The sequence below is a fragment of the Mytilus galloprovincialis genome, chromosome 7, assembly GCF_965363235.1.
Source record: "Mytilus galloprovincialis chromosome 7, xbMytGall1.hap1.1, whole genome shotgun sequence".
Taxonomy (NCBI): domain Eukaryota; kingdom Metazoa; phylum Mollusca; class Bivalvia; order Mytilida; family Mytilidae; genus Mytilus; species Mytilus galloprovincialis.
Genome location: NC_134844.1, coordinates 61,259,748 through 61,282,351, shown reverse-complemented (window position 1 = coordinate 61,282,351; position 22,604 = coordinate 61,259,748). Strand labels below are relative to the sequence as shown.

The following is a 22,604-nucleotide window of genomic DNA, read 5'->3' as shown; positions in this document are numbered from 1 at the left end:
CCACATTTCAATTTTGCATTATTTATTTTGAGCCATGTTAATGCAAGATATACATGTACCTATATAACAATCACAACTTTGTACATGATAATTATACTCAATACATTTTTATTCAAATAGTATAGTGAAACCATTATCACACGTGACTTTACAAATTATCAATATAGAGCTACAATGTAAATGAATGTCTTATTGTAACGTGGACAGAATTAATAAGTAGTACACAGTAAAGGGTCTAGTTGGAGGGGTCATTCAATTAGTACTTTTTATTTTTTTCAGCCATTTTTATTTCTTTACAACTTTTATCCATATTTTTATATTTTAGCCCCACCCCCATTATTCTATTTTTTATAAGTTTTAGTCAAATATTTGATGTCGTATTATCGCTATTTTGTGCATTTTTCCTTTGATCTTTATTTGTGATTATATTTCATATCATGCTACTCGCTTGAGATGGAAAGTTATCGTTAGAAGTTAGAAACTAAGGAGGCACGTGGTGTTGCTAATGAAATTGAAATGAAATTGACACGTCATCATAGGTACAATAGCGATAAACAGATGATCATTGGTCATCTCAACTCGATTGCTTTTCTCGCTTTAATCTATAATTAGCTGACCATTCTCTGCTTTGGAAACCACATCCACCCCCTCGTTTACATGTCAATGTACTTCCCATAGTAAGATATCAGAATAATAATGATAAAACCGATTAGTAGTCCAGCGTTCTGATATAAAAACACCTGGCTTGCACTTTCTGTTTTATTCTTCTTTGATAATGCAGCTTGTTCGTTCATTTCAGGAATCTGAAATAATCAAAATCAATAATTAATGTAAAAAAGGGAGATGTGGCATGACTGCCATTAAGAGTACTGTACACCAGATCAAGAGAGATCATATTGTTAGTAGATGATGAAAATTATAACTTCAGTTTCGAAATCACTGTTTAAATGCATAGGCGGATCCAGGGGGGGGGGGGGGGACTGAGGGGGCCCGGGCCCCCCTTTCGTGGGAAAAATTTGGTTGATTATATAGGGAATCACTGAAGCATGACTGGAGCCCCCCCTTAGGTCAGTCAGCGGGCCCCCCTTAGGAAAAGTTCTTGATCCGCCACTGAAATGTTTGCGAATAGAGTGAGTAGTGTACTGAAATTTGGAAGTCTCTGAACTGTTGATTCCAATGGGTTTTAGAGCTCTGAGTTGGAGGATCCAATAATCCTCTCTTTTACTCCTAAGGACGTCTGACGTGGGGTCACTGTTAAAATGTTACATTCTCCCTGAAACCAACACAGAACTACGGACGTATACGCATAAAATAGAAAAAAAAAATAATCAATTGAATAAAACACCAGGACTGGGTTGCACAAACGTCATTTAAATTAATACACATGTAGACTACCCTTCAAAAAGGCCCCACAATTTATTCAAGGAATTTGTTTACAAATATTGATCAGCTGATGGAATTTGTTTACAAATATTGATCAGCTGATGCGAAGTTAAGAGAATTAGAATGTGTAGTTCCTTTGTTTTTAACTTTAAGAGCAACGCGATCAGAGAATTTAAATAGAAAAGAATAAGCACCTTCAGAAGTTACAAGGATCACTGAAGATTCACAACCATTTAGACCAACGAAACTGGAACAGTCCTTCATCATTTCAACTATTTTCTCTGTTTCAATTGACATCGGTTTAGGTGCCGGCCCACCACCTGTTTGCTTTGAATATTTGTTTTTTTCAGCATACTGTGTTTTTGCCTTTGATTGCAAGTTCTGCCATTTGGTTTTTACTTCTTTGCCTGTACCAGTCCGGGAAAACTCCGAATTCGGCAACGTCGTCAAATTCGGCAACGTTGCCGAATTATGTACTGTTTTTGTTGCCGAATTCGACAACACTAGCTTCAAATTCTTATCGGCAAAGTTCTAGAACTATCGGCATTATCTCCCTTAGACCCTAGAGGTCGCGCGAATTTCCGCTTTCACTTTCACTTTTGTTGAAGAAAATCCATCCGCGGGAATCTCCAGAAACAATCCAAGAAGACAGGTATAGATCATAATTTACTGAAATTCTTACTTTTCCCTCTTATAAACGTACCACACATATAACCCAATCTGACCAGTACAATTTTTCTCCATTTTTTTTCACATAATAAAGAACAGTGTAACCCTCGAGCATTGATTTGACATGCTATGGTCTTCCAGACCCCGGTCTTCTGTGCATTTGTAATAGCGTTGGTCAATTTGCTTCTTATTATAGTTAAATTTTGTTCAACAAGTTGCCGGAGTAAGGAAATTTCTGAAGAATCCCAGTTTGATGATCTTTTTTTTCTATCAGCGTCTACTTGGTTCTCCATTTTGATTCCGTACAAAAATTCGCGAAAATGCACGCGAATAAGGGAACTGTTTAAGAACCAGTTAATTCTGGATTAAATCATACTTAAAATTGTTAATTAACACTTAAGTAAGTATAGGCGTAATTAAGCTTTGAGCAACGGATTTTAAACTGTTGTTTAACTAATTATTATTTAAGAAGTTAAGTATCATTTATATTTTAAATAACGTTTAACTTTAATGACGTTTGTGCAACCCAGTCCAGAAAGCAAGGGAAAAAAGAGCTAAACAAACGAAAGTGTATACAATTTTATATACAATCGTACGGCAAAATGTACGAAACAAACCTCAACAAACTACATTAACCTAACATGAAAATAAAGAACACTTTAGGACCACAAGAAAAAGAGTTGAATGTTCAAAATTGGGAACATAATCAACTAGTTAATACATATAAAAAAGAAGATGCGGTATGATTGCCAATGAGACAACTGTCTACAAGAGACCAAAATAACACAGAAATTAACAACTATAGATCACCGTACGACCTTCAACAATGAGCAAAGCCAATACCGCATTGTCAGCTATAAAAGGCCCCGATATGACAATGTAAAACAATTCAAACGAGAAAACTAACATGTTATGTTAAAGTATTGAAGTAATAGAATCTATAATACTAAAATTACGAGGTCCAATTTGTCAGCCGTCATCACGTAAAAACGATGAATCAAAGAATTCAACTTTATATATAACTAATATAGTACAATGGTGTTGATTAAAAATTACACCACTCTAGGCCCGTTTGTTTTCCACGTACATATTAATATTGCCAATAATTAAGAAGTTCCGGATCGAGTCCGACACCGATACCAATAGTATAATCACCTGTTACCTATTACCTTATCTGTACGTTCCGCATCTGACAGGCGCACCACCAAACAGTGTATTTAGAATTTTGTTGTATACTGTTGAGTAAAAAATACTCCATTCCAGGCCCTTTTGTTTTCCAAATTATTAATATTACCAATAATTGATAGGTTCCAGGTCGACGGGTTCAAACAGAAAGATTTTGAAAGCGGAGAAAACTGTGCACCTTATACATGTTATAATCGGCATGACTTTATCAGATGACAATACCAATACTAAAATAAGGCATACGCATAGTTGTATATCAGTCACGGACCCGCGATATCACGGGTGTGTTCTAGTGTTTATAATATAATTGAATGCGACTGTCCAATACGTTGGAAGTTAAGCTAGGTATTAAACCAGGTTTAAGCCACCATTATCTAAATAAGGAAATGCATGTACTAAGTCTAGAATATGACAATTGTTTTCATTCATTTGATGTTTTTAAACTTTTAAGTTTAACATTTTATAAAGGACTTTCAGTTACATGTTACCCTTTCGGGTATGTTTTTGTGTTACTTTACTTTTTACACTACTGAAAGATATCCATGGGACGAAGATATATCTTAGGACGTGTCTTATGATCCTCTTGTGACTATCCTAGGACATATCTCAGACCTCGTCTCGAAGTTGTCTAAGGATCATCTTAGTAAAGATATCTTAAACCTGTCACGTCAAGTTTTTTTTAATTTTCAAAAAAAAAAAAAAATCTTGCAAATGTAGTATGTATTTAGCATAAATTACTCAACGTATTGATTAGTATAACTAGATATTTTACAAAATTTATATGAAAAAAAAAAAAATTGTATAAACATTATCATCTGAATAATACACCAATATACTTGTAGGACTAAAATCTATGGTGGGTTCCAAATCTTTGGCAGATTTCTAATCTATGGCAAATGTGACGTCATGCCATCCCAAATCTATGGCAGATTTTTTACCGTGAATCCTAATCTATGGCGGATTTTTGTTGTCTCCAAATCTATGGCAATTTTTTGCAAATGGAAAACGATGCAGTTCATATACGACCAATGACTAGTTTTAAACAAGTGGAAATGTACGTCAACGGGACCATGTCTATAAACATTTGTGAAATAAACATTCCATGTCTATAAACATTTGTGATATAAACATTCCATGTCTATAAACATTTGTGAAATAAACATTCCATAATTGTCAACACCAAAAATCGTAAATGATGAATTTTTATATATCGCAGACTTTAAGATTAAAATAATCTGCCCCGTAAAGAATAAACATTTTCTAATCTGTGCATGGTACCTGTTTAACTAAACTAACCACGGAGTCCCTTAGCAAAAATGACGGCCGTTTTTTATTAAAAAAAAGTAATAAATAAAAATGTTTGAATTATATAATAATATTTATTTCAACGATATCGTTAATACATTTTTTTTATTTGATGACGATTTAAATCAAATTCATATCTGTTAATTTCATCTTTTATTTTATAATCTTTGTCAGCCGTAGAAAGTTAACTACTACTAAAACTCTTTTTCTAAAATATGCGGTGCTGAAAATACCCTTATTCCTTGCGGGCTTCCGCCGGTACTGCACATTTTGTCCGTCTTAGGGATAATAGGTTACATCTTTAATAGTTATTCCACAGGGACGCGGTGTGTCAGTGTAAGATCACCCCGACGGCCGGAGGCCAGAGGGTGATCTAACACTGACACACTAAGTCCGAGTAGGACAATTATTTTACATCCCAGCTGTTTAAGATTAGACGAAAAACCATTTACAATTCATAAAATCTAGTTTAGAACGCCACACAACCATTATGATATACTTTAAATATTACTATATGATGTATACCCTTTATGACCCCCGAATACGATGAGTGGATATTAAACAATGTCAACTCGCCCCACTTGCCAATCGGCCCTCACTATAACGCCACTTTATACAAAAATCGCCCGACTCTTGTTTACCGACTCGCCCCACTTTTGAAAGTGTAAAATCAAATTGAACAATCAGTCTGACAACTCACTTATTAACGAAAAAGGTTTAAACCCCACTGAATAAAGGTCTGCCAACTCGCCCCACTTATAAACAGATCTTGCTTCCTTTAAGTATGTTAAATTACTGTTAGTTCGTATCCAGTCGTCCTGGTGTAGTGGTATGTATCGTGGTTTTATATGCTAAAGGTCTTGGGTTCGAATTCCAGCCGATACACTGGATTTTTTCTACGTGAATTTTGATAGATAGTCTTTTTCGTATAATTAATTATAAGTTTTATAGTGGATTTGACATTCCCGCCAAAATGTTATAGAACAAAGGAAAGCATGCATAACAAAGAAACTTAAACTAGGGTGATCTGGTAGGCGTAATCCGGCTCAGATCACCCCTGTTAGAACAAAGGAGCTGGGATGTAACCCTTTAAACCATCCGCAAATTGTAGCCAAGGGAAATACTTACATCTTGAATTGCGTTCAAATCTATGGGTTCCGCCATTGTTAGCGTCGGCGACTATGTAATATGGCGTTATTTTATTGAAACGCTATATGTTACTGTTTTCCCAGGAACTGCCATAGATTTGGCGAAAACAAAAATCTGCCATAGATTTGAGTTGTTTGGCGTTTGCACAGTCACATATGCCATAGATTAGGAATCTGCCATGGATTTGGAACCCGCCATAGATTTGAGTCCTACATACATAAAATTTTAAAATCAAAATTGAGAATAAAAAGAATAAAATAATGACATAAATAATGACATTTTTTTTTTGTAAAAGTGAGTTGAATTCAATTTGCCACTGTATCGGTTAAAATCGTGCATTCTTGAATATCAATACATCGAATGTTTATTGTTGACAAAACATGATAATCCGTCAACCTATAAAGATTTAGTTATAAGCCAGAAAAGGAGAATAGATAATTAGATGATAATAAGATATTTTGCAAAATTGATATAAAAAAAATAGTGTAATTTATATAAATAAACTTATGACTATCCTAATAGACATTTGCGGAAACTAGGTCTATACCTAGGATTACACTTTAGACTTACGATTGCAGGTGACAAAAACAAAGGGTCATCTCAAAATACAAAAAAAAAACCAACAATACAGATATAGATACAAAATAGCAAATGGTGTCTTCTATAAAAAAAAAAAAAAAAAAAGATGTAAGCAACACGTTAAATTTCATGTGTTCTTTTCTGGATTTACCATCAGGACCTCGCAAAGCCGAATATTTGAAGACAAGGATTTATAAGGACCGAAGGTGTAGATTGATGTACAATACATATATTATCAGCAGGAGAAAAAAGTAAAAACACAAAAATACTGAACTCCGAGGAAAATTCAAAAAGGAAAATCAAAAATCAAAAGGCAAAATCAAAAGTCCAAACACATCAAACGAATGGATAACAACTGTCATATTCCTGACTTGGTACAGGCATTTTCTAATGTAGAAAATGGTGGATTGAACCTGGTTTTATAGCTAGCTAAACCTCTCACTTGTATGACAGTCGCATCAAATTCCATTACATTGTCAACGATGCATGAACAAAACAAACATACTCAAAGAGTAAAAATGTCAAAAATAGGGGTACAACAGTCAATATTGTGTTATCATTTTAATATCACTACATAAACAACAAATGTAACAAAGTAGCACAAAAAGGCATACATCAAATTTAACATTCTCATTTTGCTTTTCTTATACGGCTGAATTTATCTATGTAAAGTCTACCCATAAATGAAAGAAGGTTTTCATTACTGGTGTAAAATTGCGCGTTTGAAATTCGCACAGGTAGACATAAAAATAATTTTGTCGTATGACGGCATACATAAATGCAGACTCACGTAAAGTAGATATAACAAAAAACAGACTTACAGTAAAAATAATAAATAAAATAATGGTGTGGTTCAGGAGAAATAGACTTTCCCCGTAAAACAGGGTACTTTCAATGCAATGGTTAGTGTACAAAAAACAGCAAAAATATTGTTCAGATGATACTCTACTGCACGATTACAACTTTGTATCTTCAACTGTTGCGTTACTAACTTAAATACATTGTGAGTGTGTTAACAATTTCTTCTCGCCTGCATACTACACTTTTGCATTTTTTTTATCCCTTACAATCTATTGAATAGGTTTGCGTCTAAACTTTGTGTTGAAATGAACAACGTCGCAGTGAAAGATCACTGGATGTTCCAGGGATTGGAACACCCTTTTCTTGCTGGTCAATGCTTTTGAAATGGGACATATGGTCGGACCCCCTTTTATCTTCGGTTGGAATCCCCTTTTGAATGGCTAGATCGACCCCTGTGTCATCAGTGCACTATATATTATAGTTCCATTAAAATAGTACAAGCCTCGGAACAGGGGTTAAAATAAGCTCATGTTTTGAGCATACCAGTCCAATCCTTGTTCATATGGGAGATAATTATATAAATATTACTTCTGCAAATATATTAGAAAAAAATCGTTGTTCAACTACAGAAAAGCATCCCTATCGTTACATTGTTTTGGATCAACGGTTTATTTTTACACTTTGAGAAAGCCCAAAATTAAAATGTTACCTATAAGTGTAATTGTAATCCTAATCGTAGGTGTATGACAGTTTCCGCAAATGTCTAATACCATCATACTTATTAAGACACCTCTTGTGTAGTCCTTACTTTATGATCAACTTTAAGAGATGTCCTAATTTAGGACCACTTCCTGAAATCCACTTAGGACTAAAATATGTCGTAAGACCATCCTAAAACACGTCTTAGTCATAAGACAGCTTCGTGAAACTGGGCCATGGTCTGTTAATCTTAGTATAATATCTGTTGTGCATTCATGTACATGTATACATAAACAGTAAACACTTTTTTTTACAAATCTACAAGGCTATTCTGCTCAAATATAGTTCTAAATTATATATGTATCGTCATATTATATAATAGCATAACAATAGTGTGTTTTATGTGAATTGTCATGGATGTGCATGCATATACAAAATTAAACGTTGAGTGTCTAAAGACAAATGTGTCAACTAAAAAAGATAACTATCTGTCCACGATTCTATTGTTTCATGATAGATAAAACGGTTCAATATCAATAACGTATAACATTTCCTCTTTCATGGGTTCCAGTTGCGGAAAGCATAGTGTTATTCGGTATACATGTATCGGTTCACAACAAACCTGCCATCAATGGATGAATTGCATTGACCCCTCATTGGTAAATGTTCAGTGGCAAAAATCGAATATATCAGACCATACCTCAAAGTCATCAGGGTCTATGCGTTCTGTTGAATCTTTGTACACGTGTTTATGTTGTAAAGTATCAATAATATTGGAGAGATTTTACAGAATTTGTAAACCATTTGAATTGTGCACGTGCAGTCATGAACATATACGTAGCTTAAGCCCACAGAAAGCGCATTACACGCCAAATGTTCAGAGAAAACTCTTTTAAAGAAAAAGAAATGAATTTCTAGTTATTCCATAAGAGCTTAGAAGGAGAAACCCAAATGTCAATTTCTTTAACTTTTCTCTTGTTTCCATTTCCGGAAAGTATACCCGTACTTAAGAAAATGCTACTCACCATGGCAACTAATGAAATATAGACAAACAATCCACCAGCAAAACCAAATATCCACATATTAGCATCCGTGCTTTCTCCAACAACGATACCAATAACTAGTCCCCCGTAACACGTGACAGCTGCCAGGAAGTTGTAAAACAACGCCCTCTTCATGGATAACCCAGAATGAAGCAATATTGCAATATCTCCTGAAATATTAAATATTCATCAGATATGAAAACTTCTCTTTAGTTATAATAATCAGTTTCATAATGCATTTCAGACTAAAACTGGTTTTCGGGTATGGGTTGTGTTTCTACACACACTTTCTTTAAAAGAAATAGACATTATTTAAACCTACATTTATTTGTTTTTTTTACATTAATAGTTTATTTCTCAACTGAATTGTTTTATTATACCGTAATATTTTTTTAATCAAATTGTTTCATATTTTTCACGTCGGAGCCTTTGATAGCCGACTATATAGTATGACTTTTTTCTCAATGTTGATCGCTTTCGTACACCCACTTCATATGAACTTTGGTGGATAGCTGTCACATATGCATTTATATCACGTCTCCTTATTTTCATATGTATCTGAAATCTTTACCCACTTGCAAGTAGCTAATCTTTACCCACTTGCAAGTACTTTGTTAGTCTTGTATTATCTTAATTTTAGTTTCTTGTGTGCAATTTGGAAATTAGTATGGCGTTCATTATCACTGCACTAGTATATATTTGTTTAGGGGCCAGCTGAAGGACGCCTCCGGGTGCGGGAATTTCTCGCTACTTTGAAGACCTGTTGGTGACCTTCTGCTGTTGTTTTTTTCTATGGTCGGGTTGTTGTCTCTTTGGCACATTCCCCATTTCCATTCTCAATTTTAATCTTTACCCACTTGCAAGTAGCTAATCTTTACCCACTTGCAAGTAGCATAGCATGTACGTAGAATTGTAACAATATGTTACTATAAATACATTTTTCACAAAATTATCGTCGCTGTTTTTAAAACCGCAATCGATTTAGTCAAGATAGATAGTGATGTAATAAATATACTTCCAATTAAAACTTCTAAAAAAAGAGAGAGACACATCTTATTATAAAAAGTATCTACATTTTTTGTAATTCCAAACAGTCTGAACGGGTTATTATAATAGTAAGAAAATAATTACAGTCATTGGTGTATGCAAATCGAGAATTAGTTTTTGATTAGTATCAAATAATAAGTTTTTGGTAGATCTTAAGAATATACCTAACTCATGTGGTAGTTCTTCACAAATTACAGCTAAGGATACACTTATTCCAGTAAAAACATTTTCAGTAAATGCTGCACCTATAGATAAACCGTCTACAAAATTATGAATAGCATCACCAACTAAAAGTATCCAGGCAACAGACGCTACTCCGTCATATCCTTTTTCCATGTCTTCTTGGTCAAAATGGGAATGCCCTTGATCCATGTTCTTCTCAGGGTCAAATTGAATCACTTGTTCTTCTTCATTTTTTGCCTTTCCCTAAGTAAGATTTAAAAAAAAACCTAGACATTATTTAAGTAATGTTGGTGCAAAAGAGTACGAATATTATTTTGTTTGTGTGCATTTTTTTATTTATGTTATCCATTTTTGCTGCTGGATTACGTGAAATAAACATGTTTGTTTTGGTAGCTCATACACTTTTGTTAATTAAAAGTAGCTATATGAGTTACTGTGCAGTACAATGTTTTCTCATTGTTGTAGGTCGTGCTGTGATTTATTATATTTGTTAACTTCTATAAGTCAATTGGTCTCTGGTGTTGAACTGTCTCATTGGCAATCATACCACACCTTTTTAATTTTTATATATTTTTGACCTATTATAGGTTGCACTTTGTAAATACAGCTGTTTCTCAAAACACGCCTCTTTTGGGGAGTAATTGAATATTCATAGAAAAATTATTTTGTTTACATACTGGTTCCCAGTTATGCTCTCTGTGTTCCATATCGCAGAGACAGAAATTGGGAATGCTACCAGTAAATAAACACGTGCATATTGTTTACATTGAAATCTGTGGTAACCTTTCATTCGAGGTAGGAGTAGTTAAGAAAATTAGTGTAAGTTTAAACTCTGAGAAGTTCAGGGCATATAAACGTTGAAAATATGCCGCACAGCCCTATATTTTGACCTTTGAAAAAAATTGTGGTGCATATGAACTTTCAATTCTAGGATAAGATTTTTTTCAAAACTTCATAGTAAAAGTGGTACAGTTTTAGCCGTAAAAGGAGTTCCTATGAGAAATTGCATTGTCAATATTTACAGAAATGCAATCTATATTGGTTTTCTTTTCACACTGTGACTTGGATGGAGAGTTGTCTCATTGGCACTCATACCACATCTTCTTGTATCTATTAACACATGATTTTCTTTGTAAAACGCTGTACCTAATTAACGATATATTTGTCAACATTCGTTTTTGTCTCGCAAAAGTTTGTTATTGTAAGATACATAATTATTCAATTCATTAGCTTTATACACTATAGGGTCAATGTTTCTGGTTTTAGATTATATATCTATTGAAATAACAAATTAAACCTTACCAAATGATTAATATACGCACAATCTGTACTTTCTTTTTATAAATTATGATAGAATAAACTTTAAATTTAGAGGTAAACAAGATTGAGAAAGGAAATGGGGAATGTGTCAAAGTGACAACAACCCGACCATAGAGCAGACAACAGCCGTATTAATATGAGTGAAGTTCTACAAGCTTTTCTCTTGTTTCAAAACAAGCTCATGCAATAGAAACAGATCGACTGAAATATATTAATTTCCCTGCTTGTTATAATATGATATTCTAAATCTTAATATAACGTGCTGATGCCATTGGTTTTCACAGAAAACGCAGACCGCAAAGAGGACAAGCAGCCATTGCGCAGCATAATTCAATGAAAATTGTGAATGATTGAAATTGTATTTACATTTTAAATCTGGTATATATATATAAAACCAGGTTTAATCCACCATTTTCTGCATTTGAAAATGCCTGTACCAAGTCAGGAATATGACAGTTCTTGTCCATTCGTTTTTGATGCGTTTGATTTTGCCATGTGATAATTGATTTTCCTCTAAGTTCAGTATTTTTGTGATTTTACTTTTTTTTTTTTTTTTTATACAATACGAAAACAAAAATCATTTAAAAACTGTGCTTAATTGATTGCAGAATAGCAGGACGCACAATAAGTATTGTATTTTTTTTTTATATAATAAAATACTTTTCAACGGGCAATAACTCTACTACTAAAAAGTTACAAATGAATTAAAATATGTTCTTCATTGAATATACATGTATCCGGAATAATGTAAATTTCAACAAATTAAATGACGATTTGCATCATTTGCTTTTAATTTTGACACACAAAAAAGTTGGGGTCACACTATTGACTTAAAGCAACAATAAAACACGTCAGGAAAATATATCACAATTTTAGGCAAACTAAGTCGTTTGGTTTTTTTGCACATTTGTTATAGAAAACCTTTACAACATTGCACATTGTCTAATAATGTCCATTTAAACAAAACGGCTATAAAATTGCATAGGTTTACAGGCTGCATTTGTATATATAATAGAATAGAGTATTTGTGTTTCCCAAATTACGGGGCATAAAATCAGTTACAATCAGTTGATTGACATAATTGATAATTACAACAATACACATCACCTTGCTATAGTAATTAACCGACCTTTTTTCTGAAGAACCACATTTTTAGAAGTCTCTCACATACGAATACAAAATATATTCCTCCAATAACTGAAGTCATTTTCCAGTTGTAATCAGGGACGGGACTGTCCGCCCCGGTCAAGCCCAAAGACTGCAATATTTAAATCACATGAAGTTCATATAACTAAAACCACCAGTCGGATTATCGTTCTGCATTAAGTTTAATGACTAAACAAGTATAAATTTATCACTGTAAATTATTTTGTTTATTAAGTATATTTGTCTTCTGGGATTTTGTAAGTCAGATACATGTATCTAAGTTACACCACATGTGTGTCCCAAGTCAGGAGCCTATAATTGTTGTTTTATTTTCTTATTTGTTTTTCGTGTATTTGTTGAATAGTTTGATTTTGTGTTGTGTCGTTACGCCACTGTCTTAGGTTATTGTATTTAATGCTAACTACTTTAACCCCTCCATAATCTGTATTCCCCTGTCCTAAATCAGGAGCCTGTAAATCGTTATATATTTGTCATTTCATGGCCTTTTATACCTCACTCTGCGGCGTGGACTTTGCTCATTGTTGAAAGCCTATACATGTTGACTGTTGTTAATTTCTCTGTCATTATGTCTCGGGTGGAGAGTTGTCTTATTTGCAAGCATACCACATGTTCGTATCCGTATACAAATAGCATGTTTGGAATTTTTTTTGATAAATGTGGAAATTATTCGATTACATAAATAAATAGAGAAAACAAAAAAAATATTTTACCTCGGGTATTAGGACTAGAAGTCCCGTTGCTGCCAACGTACCAACCGCTAAAGCAACACAAAACATTAGAATTCGTTTGAAAAGTTTATTTTTCATACATGGTCCAAGTAATGCGCCAACGTTAGATACAAACACGATTAAACTCACAAATCCAAAACCATAACCCCAAGCTGTAAAAAATGTAGTTAAAATAGTTTGCGTAGATCATGTATACATTAAATGTATGCGTGCCTCTATGACTTAGTTTTATATTGATATCCATCTAACACATAGTACACAAAATCTGTACATGGACTGAAAAAAAACACAAATAAAACAAAAGGAACAGCGCTTTCATTGTTATTCTTCATCCCATGGTCAAATTCGCCTGCATGTAGATATTTCTTGATACAATCTGATTAAAATATTGTTATAGTATTATAACGTAATCAGAGATTAATACTTTAATTAGATTGGTCTTAATATTACTCGTTTGATATTGAAATTTCTATTTCAGATTCATTCAAAATATATTTCTTAGTTGATACTTTTTTCAATTATGAAAAACTTGCATTTTCTCTTGAGAGAGTTGCTGCTTACGATAAATCTGGTTAACTTACTGTTCCAAAATAAAACCTTCGGTATGGCGTTCATTATCACTGAACTAGTATATATTTGTTTAGGGGCCAGCTGAAGGACGCCTCCGGGTGCGAGAATTTCTCGCTACATTGAAGACCTGTTGGTGACCTTCTGCTGTTGTTTTTTTTCTATGGTCGGGTTGTTGTCTCTTTGGCACATTCCCAATTTCCATTCTCAATTTTATTTGAATATTTTGCCGTTATGACTTTGTCATGTTTGTGGAAGAGGATCTGCTCACCCTTCTGGAACACCTTACATCACCTCCATTTTATGGTGGTGACCGGGTTGCTTATTATTTAGTTTTCTATGTTGTATTTTGTGTACTGTTGCTTGTATGTTGTCTCTTTACTTTTTAGCCATGGCGTTGTCAGTTTATTTCCGACTTGTGAGTTTAAATGTCCCATTTTGTATCGTTCGCCTCTTTTTTGCGTAAGCATTACGTGTTCTTTTATCAATGATGTTTTTATTGCCGCATTATTGGTTGTTTTATATTAAAAATGAGAAAGGAAATGGTGAATATTGCATTGTTTTCTCCAATATATAATGCTTTTCTTGTGACCCTCCTAAAAACAGCGATATAAAACGAATAAAAGCCCCCAAATAATTGAAAAACAAATATAATGAGATAAAACGTGATTGAGAATGAGATAACTGTCTATACACTAGACCAAAAGGACACGTATAAACTATTAGGAACAATTTTAGGTCACCATACGGCATCCTAAAATTAGTAGGAAAAAAAACCCCATCTCATATAGTAAACTATGAAAGTCCTCGGTATAATAAAATGCGATACACTTATGAGAAGAACACCGTCTGCATAATTAATACTATTACTACTACTATATGTACTACAAAAAATGATAAAAATAAGTATAGCAATCTGAGAAAACCATGATCTGAATCAAAAGCTACATTTTAACACATCATATACATAATGTGTATGTTTGTCGCTTTGATTTAATGTTTTGTTTTTTTGCATGATAAAAATGTCTTGTCTTTTTCTTTTAGTTTATACTAAGTTTCAGAAAAAGTGTGGAAAAGAAAGGGGGGGGGGGGGGGCAACATAATAATTTATGAACCTTGAGCCGATGTAGGTTTTTTGTGTTTACTATGGACTTCAGACACAATTTTACAGTCGACATTCTGTGTATAATACAACAATGCTGGAACAGCCGCTTCCAAAGACATCTGATCCATTCTATTACTGTTGGAATATTTGTTAAATATTTCATCATATCCCAAACACTACAAAACAACAACACAAAAATATCGATAATGATGCCATGAATATTATAATTAAAATACCTAATGAAAAATGCTGTTGATTGTTTTTATTATATCATGTATTTTTTTTAGTACTTGTGTTCTTTCAAATATGAAGTCTTACATCTCCAACCCTATTACCGGCTATCGGTACGGCATTTACACTTACAAAATATATACTACATGTATGATCAGTGTTGTAGATTGCTATTAAAATTTGTTTTGCTTTAAAACCCAAAGCCAAGCCTATCAATGGCTTACAAAACATCTGTTGTTGTTTTTTCGTTTGTCAAGCATCTCTTGGCTATCCAATTGTATCTCGTTAAATTGACGTTTCGGCAAATTGTTTTTACGACAACGTATCCGTTGAAAAAACATTTTTAGCTCAATGTCATTTATATTTGTTTGAAATAGAAAACGCATTTTTTTTGTCTTTCAGCAACGTCAATTTAAGATGTTAGTGTTCCTTTCAAGCTAGTCCTATGTAAAAAAAACAACATTTATTTTAGTTATAGATTTATTTATCTGCGATATATAACTTATGCTGATGGAATATTATTTATTTTTTTCATGTAAAATATTTGTAAATTAGACTAGACATACATGTAGCTAATGGATGAAAAAAAATTTAAATCTTCGCCGTCAATCTTTTCAGTTCGTGGTCTTGCATAAGCTGATTGAACAAAATTATGAAATCACGTGACGTTATTCATATTATGTGAGCAACAACGTCCCTGTATCCATTATCTGACTGAGAAATATTAATTTACATATAACAGTCTGCATTTTTAATCGTATACATGTACTAAGATTTTAACTGTTTTAATTGAGCCTACTATAAACTAATTCAAAGGAGAAGATCTAGACTAGAATGAGAAACTGTCCGTATTATTGAGTCGATTCACTATATCCACATACATTAAATAGTTGGTGATATGAAAAAAACGGAATCGTATTAGGGACATAGAAAAAATAAAATTAGCAGTGAACTTTTTTTTCAAAGTCGAAATTTTGACTTTAACTTGAAATTTTGACTTTTCAAATCCCGAAATTTTGACATAAACTTGAAATTTTGACTTTCAAAAATCTTGAAATTTCGACTTTTTGAAAAGTCGAAATATTGACTTTTTTGAAACTCGAAATTTCGACTTGTGAAAAGTCGAAATTTTCACTTTAAACTCGAAATTTCGACTTTTTTAAACTCAAAATTTCGACTTTCATAAAACTCAAAATTTCGACTTATTTTAAACTCGAAATTTCAACTTATTTTAAATTCAAAATTTCGACTTTTTGTAAACTCAAAATTTCGACTTTTTTAAAACTCGAAATTTTGACTTATTTAAAACTCAAAATTTCAACTTATTTTAAACTCAAAATTTCGACTTTTGGTAAACTCAAAATTTCGATTTTTTTTTACAATCGAAATTTCGACTTTGATCTCTTTTAAAACTTTGATGTTAGTATTCAAACACAGTTATTACAATTTTAGAAGGAGTAGACATGGACGCAAATTATTAAAGCGTCATCAACACATTTTGGCAATTTATTATATTTTGAAATAGGTTTTGTTCCATGTTTTAGTTCCCACGACACTGTCATAGAATCGTCATATCTGAGAACATATAGCATCGCAGTTTCAAAGGTCTGTTTGGTTTCCCAATAGCAAGTCACTGACTTTGCCTTGTTTAAACAATGGTAAATCAAGAGGCCAAAATGCCATCCATATTCAGGGCGACAAATGAGCTGCTCGGTTTTCTAGTTTTGGAATTTTGAAATAAATAAATGGTTCTTTTTTCTGGAATATTGATTCAACTCTACAAGTTGACATTCTTATTACACAACTATTAACCATTGTCTTTATATATCAGACTGTTGAATAAAAGTATGTCGTAATTAACATGGGTGTATCGGAATAACGAGGTTGTCTTGATACACATATCTGAAGTCCAGACTTGAAATATGTATTTGAACGTGAAACATGTTTTATTTATTCTTCGGCAAGAACAAGATTTTCTATCTAAAATAACCTCTTTAAAATGGTTTAGTTTATTAAAATGTGCTTATTAAGTTTATGATGTATATGGCTCAACGCTTGCTGATATAAATGACTGTGAATGTGGTAATCGCAAACGTATAAATACTTAGGAAAATTCGAAATTTTGAGTTCAAAACAAGTCGAAATTTTGAGTTAAAAAGAAGTCGAAATTTCGAGTTTAGAAAAAACCGAAATTTCCAGTTTTAAAAAAGTCGAAATTTTGAGTTTAAGTCGAAATTTCGACTTTTTATAAAGGCAAAATTTCGAATTCTAAAAGAGTCAAAATTTCAAGATTTTTGAAAAGTCGAAATTTCAAGATTTTAGAAAGTCAAAATTTCAAGATAAGAAAAGTTAAAATTTCGAGTTAAAGTCGAAATTTTAAGATTTGAAATGTCAAAATTTCGACTTTGAAAAAAAAGTTCACTACTACTTTTATTTTTTCTATGTCCCTAATACGCTTCCGTAGAAAAAGAATAAGCGATGCTAAAAAAATATAAATGACTACAAGCATTTATATATTATATAAAACAATACGGATATTGTTAACCTGAATTCTGTTAATCATTTTTGGATTTGTTTTTTAACTAAAGAGTATGTTCCCCTCACTTTATAGCTTATAATCAACAGAATTCGAAAAGCTACAGAAAGAACCATTGAATTCAAACTAACCAGTAAAACACTGAACCAGATACATGATTGTATCAGGGGGATATTTAAACCATAAATCGATGACAAATTAGCAGCACCATATCAAAGAAAAACCAAACTCAGAAAACAAACAAAAGACACCATGGAACATAATATACAAAACTCAGGACACTCTTTAATAAAATCCAGGGGAAATCCCAGGTGGTCCGGAAGTGTTAATTCTTCTCAAGCTTTACACGTATATTAAGACAGCACACAAGAGTGTTGGATGCCACCGATTATAAAAATAAGAATATGTGGTATGATTGCTTTATATACGACCACTCTCTAGCATTGATCAAATTAGATAGAAGTAAATAAATATATGTCACCGTAAAACCCATACTGTTAAGTACAATTAACACTCAATTACGGATTCAACTGATCAGCTCAATACTAAGCAAAAAATATAATAAAAAAAATGACCGCACGTGCAAATAAATTTAACATTCCTCACAACAACAACAACAAGAAAACACAAAGTATAGATCTGAAAGTTATAGACAGCTATCTCAAAGCCAATTCCTACTAATAGAAAAAAATCATGTATCTAAGACTGAAGCTTACCCAATGTTATTTTTCTCTGCAAATTGATACAGCAATCATACCTTGGAGACCTTAGTATTGGTGGTATTCACTGTCGAAACAGTATTTTAAATTTTCAACAAATGAAAAAAACTAAATGAACAGTTTAGTTGTGTTTTGATTTTAAATAAGTATATCTCAGTTCTTTTGTACAAATTGTATATATCAACTGACTATGCTATTAAAATTATTCGTAAAATTGAATCAAGCCCTAAGGGAATACAACAATAAAATAGAAGGTGAATGAAACATTTTGCATTTCTTTTAATTGTTGGTAACGAGAGTTAGATACAAGTTTGGTTGGCTGACTAGATAAACGTATTTATATTTTCTTACTTGAATTGTTTCATTTTGTAAGCAGTCTATATCTTCTGTATTGTCCTTGCAATCAACGATAAATGTTGGTGGTAGTTTCTGAGATGTAACGTCCAAGACCAGTTGTTGAAATTGACTACGTGATAGTTTTCCATCTGCGCTGAATTTTTTTATCAGTCCATCATAGTAGTTCTGATGACTATGACTAACAGTAAATTTGACAAAAGTCAAAATTATAGTTGAAAACAATGTTATACACTTCACTCTTTCCATGGTTAGGTATACTGATATAATAAATGCATATCAATTGAATGTATATACGAGGCTGTGGATGGGAATTTGCTGCACAGAGAATAATGATTAAAAAAATACAGAAATGAAAAAAATGGACCAAAAAAGTACAAAATAGAAAATAATTTGGTGCTAAAATAAAAAGAATAGAAAATACTGCACAAAAAGTAAAAAGAAAACAGTAAACTGGCCTAAAAAATTAACAAATACAGAAATAGAGGACCCCCAGTCCAGACACGCATTTGTAGAAGATACTAGGTTAACCACTGATCTACAGGACACGGATTATCATACTTAAAGTATTATTAAGGCAGATAGGGTGTCTTCCTCCATCTTGGATGTGGAAATAACAGAAAACAAGGTCTAGATCTTTAATAGAATGTGTAACATGTGTAAATTTTGAGAGTAGTAGGAAATTCATTTGTAAGAACTTTCATTTCAATAAAGAAAATACATGTTTTATTATAGTTACAGTATGGTTGTATTTTCCAAAAAACAGAAAAAGTTTGTTTGATTATTTTTTTTTCTAACTTTACCACATAAGGGAAGGCAACTCAAATACAAGGGCAGATAATTCAAATAAAGGTACTTTTACAATAGAATGTGTTAGGAAGTTACCTATTTTATTATGTAGAAAGAAAACGGGTCTGTTGACCCCATTTTTTCGTTTTATTAACTGAAAGGATACTATTAAAGCTATCTTCTCATATGTTATCTGAAAATTCTATGGTGTAGTTTATGGTTTATTGCGGAAAATTAGGTTTTCCATGCATCTGTCAATTTTGAACACAGTAAGCCCCGTGACCTATTCTTTTTATTATTATTTTTTAAAAAGCATGATATAAACTACATTTTGGCAAACTATTAAAAAATTCTATGGATTATAATTTAGACAACGCTTATCAACCATTGTACTAGTTCGCAGAGTATCATTACACATGTTTACTGTTTTGCAGAGATAAACAATCAACCATTTTGATGTTTCACAGTGTACACTTATCAACCAATTTTATTATTGTTTCACAGGGAACACTTTAAAATAACATTGTATCGATTCACACAGTTTGCATATTAACTTAATAATTATATTTGGAATATCAAGCATTCTACTGGTTCTCAGATAATATGTTAAATCTTTAGTTATGTTATACTATAGAGAACGCTTATAATTCATTTTAATGGTTCAAAGAGAGCCCGTATCAACTATTTCTAAAGTGTCAAAGAGATCTATTATCAACCATGTTGATGGTTTGCAGAGAACATTAATCTATCAATTAAATGTTCCACTGAGAACACTTATAATTCATTTTAATGTTTTAAAGAAAACCCTAGCAACCATCTTTTAAAATTGGTTAAAAGGAACAATTATTTTAATGGTTCACAGAGAACGCTTAAAATCATGCTGATGGTTGACAGAGAACACTTACCATTCATTTAAATCGTTCACAGTGCATATTTTTAAATGGGATGAAGATATCAATTATTACCGGTATTTTGGTTCGAATAAACAAATCAACCTTTTCTCATTTACAGTTTATTGGTTGGCAATTGTGTAAACTTTTACATATACAAACAATGAGGTCAGTTGCAATGGAGTAGCCACTAATGGTAATTTATTAGCACATGCATGACTGCATTCATGGATATAGATTGAAAGAAGGCGTTCTAGTAGATAAATCGTTGGTGTTTTGTGTAGTGTATAATGAATATTGTCTTTCTTGCATTTATATACATTTGAAACAATTTCCCTTCTTCACTGTTAAATAAATGTAGAAATGTTTTGCAAGCCATTAAAATTAAAAAAAATAATGAGATGTTCTATGATTGGCAATACGACATCTAATTACCGGATTTAAAACGTTGTTTTAAAACATATTACAATGTACCTTTTACTCAATAGATCGATACAACGTACATTCAACAAAACCTAACACAAAAATAAAGGACACAAAGCGCTGATATACATGTAAGTGGTCTGACAGTCGCAGTTTTTGACAGTTAGGTCAAAGCCGTTTTAAAAAAATGCAGACCTAATTATCAACGGATATGACATATTGAAGTCATGCACAATCTGCGAAACACAAAACAAGAATACAGTTAAACTGTATCAACAGGGTTTAGAAACATAAGTTCTCATAACTGTACAAAAAACTCAATCATACATTTAATTAGGTTTATTTTTTTCAAAATGATGTTTGTACCGATAACAACAATATTGAAATGTTTAACTATGATGTTGAATTGATAAACTTCAAGAATAAGTTTATTCAAAGAATGTATGAGTTTACACTGAATAGTAAAATGATCACAAATATCAATCATCCCAATGTAATGGCTGAAAGAAAAGATGAACGAAACTCAAATCAGACCATTGAGTGAACTGATGGATGGCGAACTAATAGTCGGCAAATGGCAGCGAAATTCCATCTGAGGGATGGGTACAAGTTAACTTCAAATTGAAAAGCAGAGAGGAAAAATAGTCCAGAAGTGCCATTCCTACTTAGTTCACATCCGGACATGAATGAACCGATTATAGGATATAACGTAATCGAATATTACATGGAAAAGCATAGAGATGCCGCTGAAATTCTTAAATCTTCCATGGGAATCAAAGTCAATCGAATAAACAAAGTTATGAACATCATCAATCTAGTAATGGGGACATTTGCTCCGTAAGAAACGGGAAAAGGAATATAATTATTTCAGTACACTCACAGTCTGTGGTTAAGGGAATTGCGCGCGTGAGGGATACCAGCAATAGTACATCAGTTGTTTTCATGCCAGAAGGAAATTTCGATATACCAGAAGAACTAACAATCTAAGAAAGTCTTGTAAGATGTGGAAATGGTATCACATCGAAAATTAATGTCGTTGTGAAGAACACATCAACTCGTGATGTCATTTTATCAAAGAAAGTAAATATGGAAATGCTTCAGAACGTTAAAGGCGTTTTTAACATAACAGATAAGGACGATAAAACTAAAGATACATACAAACAAGATGTATTGGATAACAATGAACAACTTTTGGATCCACCAATCGATCTAGGTCAAAACTTGGAGTTAAGCAAAAAAAAAAAAAAAAAAATGGAATACAGCAACTACTTAGGGGAGAGTATGGAGCTTTTTCAAAGGATTGGGAAGTTGGTCGTGCACCGGACTTGAAAATGAAGAGAGAATTAGCCGATAAAACTCCCGTAAATGCCACAATCACTGTACCAAGAGGTTAAAGATTATCTTGCCGATCTTATACATGGGAATTTGTTTTGACGAAGCAACTGGCGCTATTCAAGTGGTATGGTCTGTGTGAGAAAGAAAGATGGAAGTATACGTATCTGTATCGATTACAGAGAGCTCACCAAGAAAATGATAGCCGATAGACAAACAATCCCTAGAACCCAGGATGAATTAGACTCTCTAGGTGGAAAATAATGGTTCACCGTGCTAGATCAGGGTAAAGCATATGACCAGGATTTATGGATGAAACTTGTCAAAAATTAATGGTGTTTTGTACACCTTTGGGTTTGTACGAATGGATAAGAATTCCTTTTGGATTGACTGGAGCACC

The 22,604-nt window shown here is 32.7% G+C and overlaps 1 protein-coding gene across 1 annotated transcript; it reads right to left on the bottom strand.

Moving 5' to 3' along the window:
- Positions 1–5: 5 nt before the first annotated feature.
- LOC143081847 (metal cation symporter ZIP14-like) lies at positions 6–15,100 on the bottom strand. Its single transcript, XM_076257523.1, has 6 exons — positions 14,941–15,100; positions 13,241–13,410; positions 12,493–12,621; positions 10,025–10,286; positions 8,796–8,983; positions 6–803 (listed from the first exon to the last, which is right to left on the bottom strand). The coding sequence occupies exons 1-6, from the start codon at positions 15,056–15,058 to the stop codon at positions 654–656; spliced, it is 1,017 nt and encodes a 338-aa protein (XP_076113638.1). The 5' UTR covers positions 15,059–15,100; the 3' UTR covers positions 6–653.
- Positions 15,101–22,604: the final 7,504 nt, after the last annotated feature.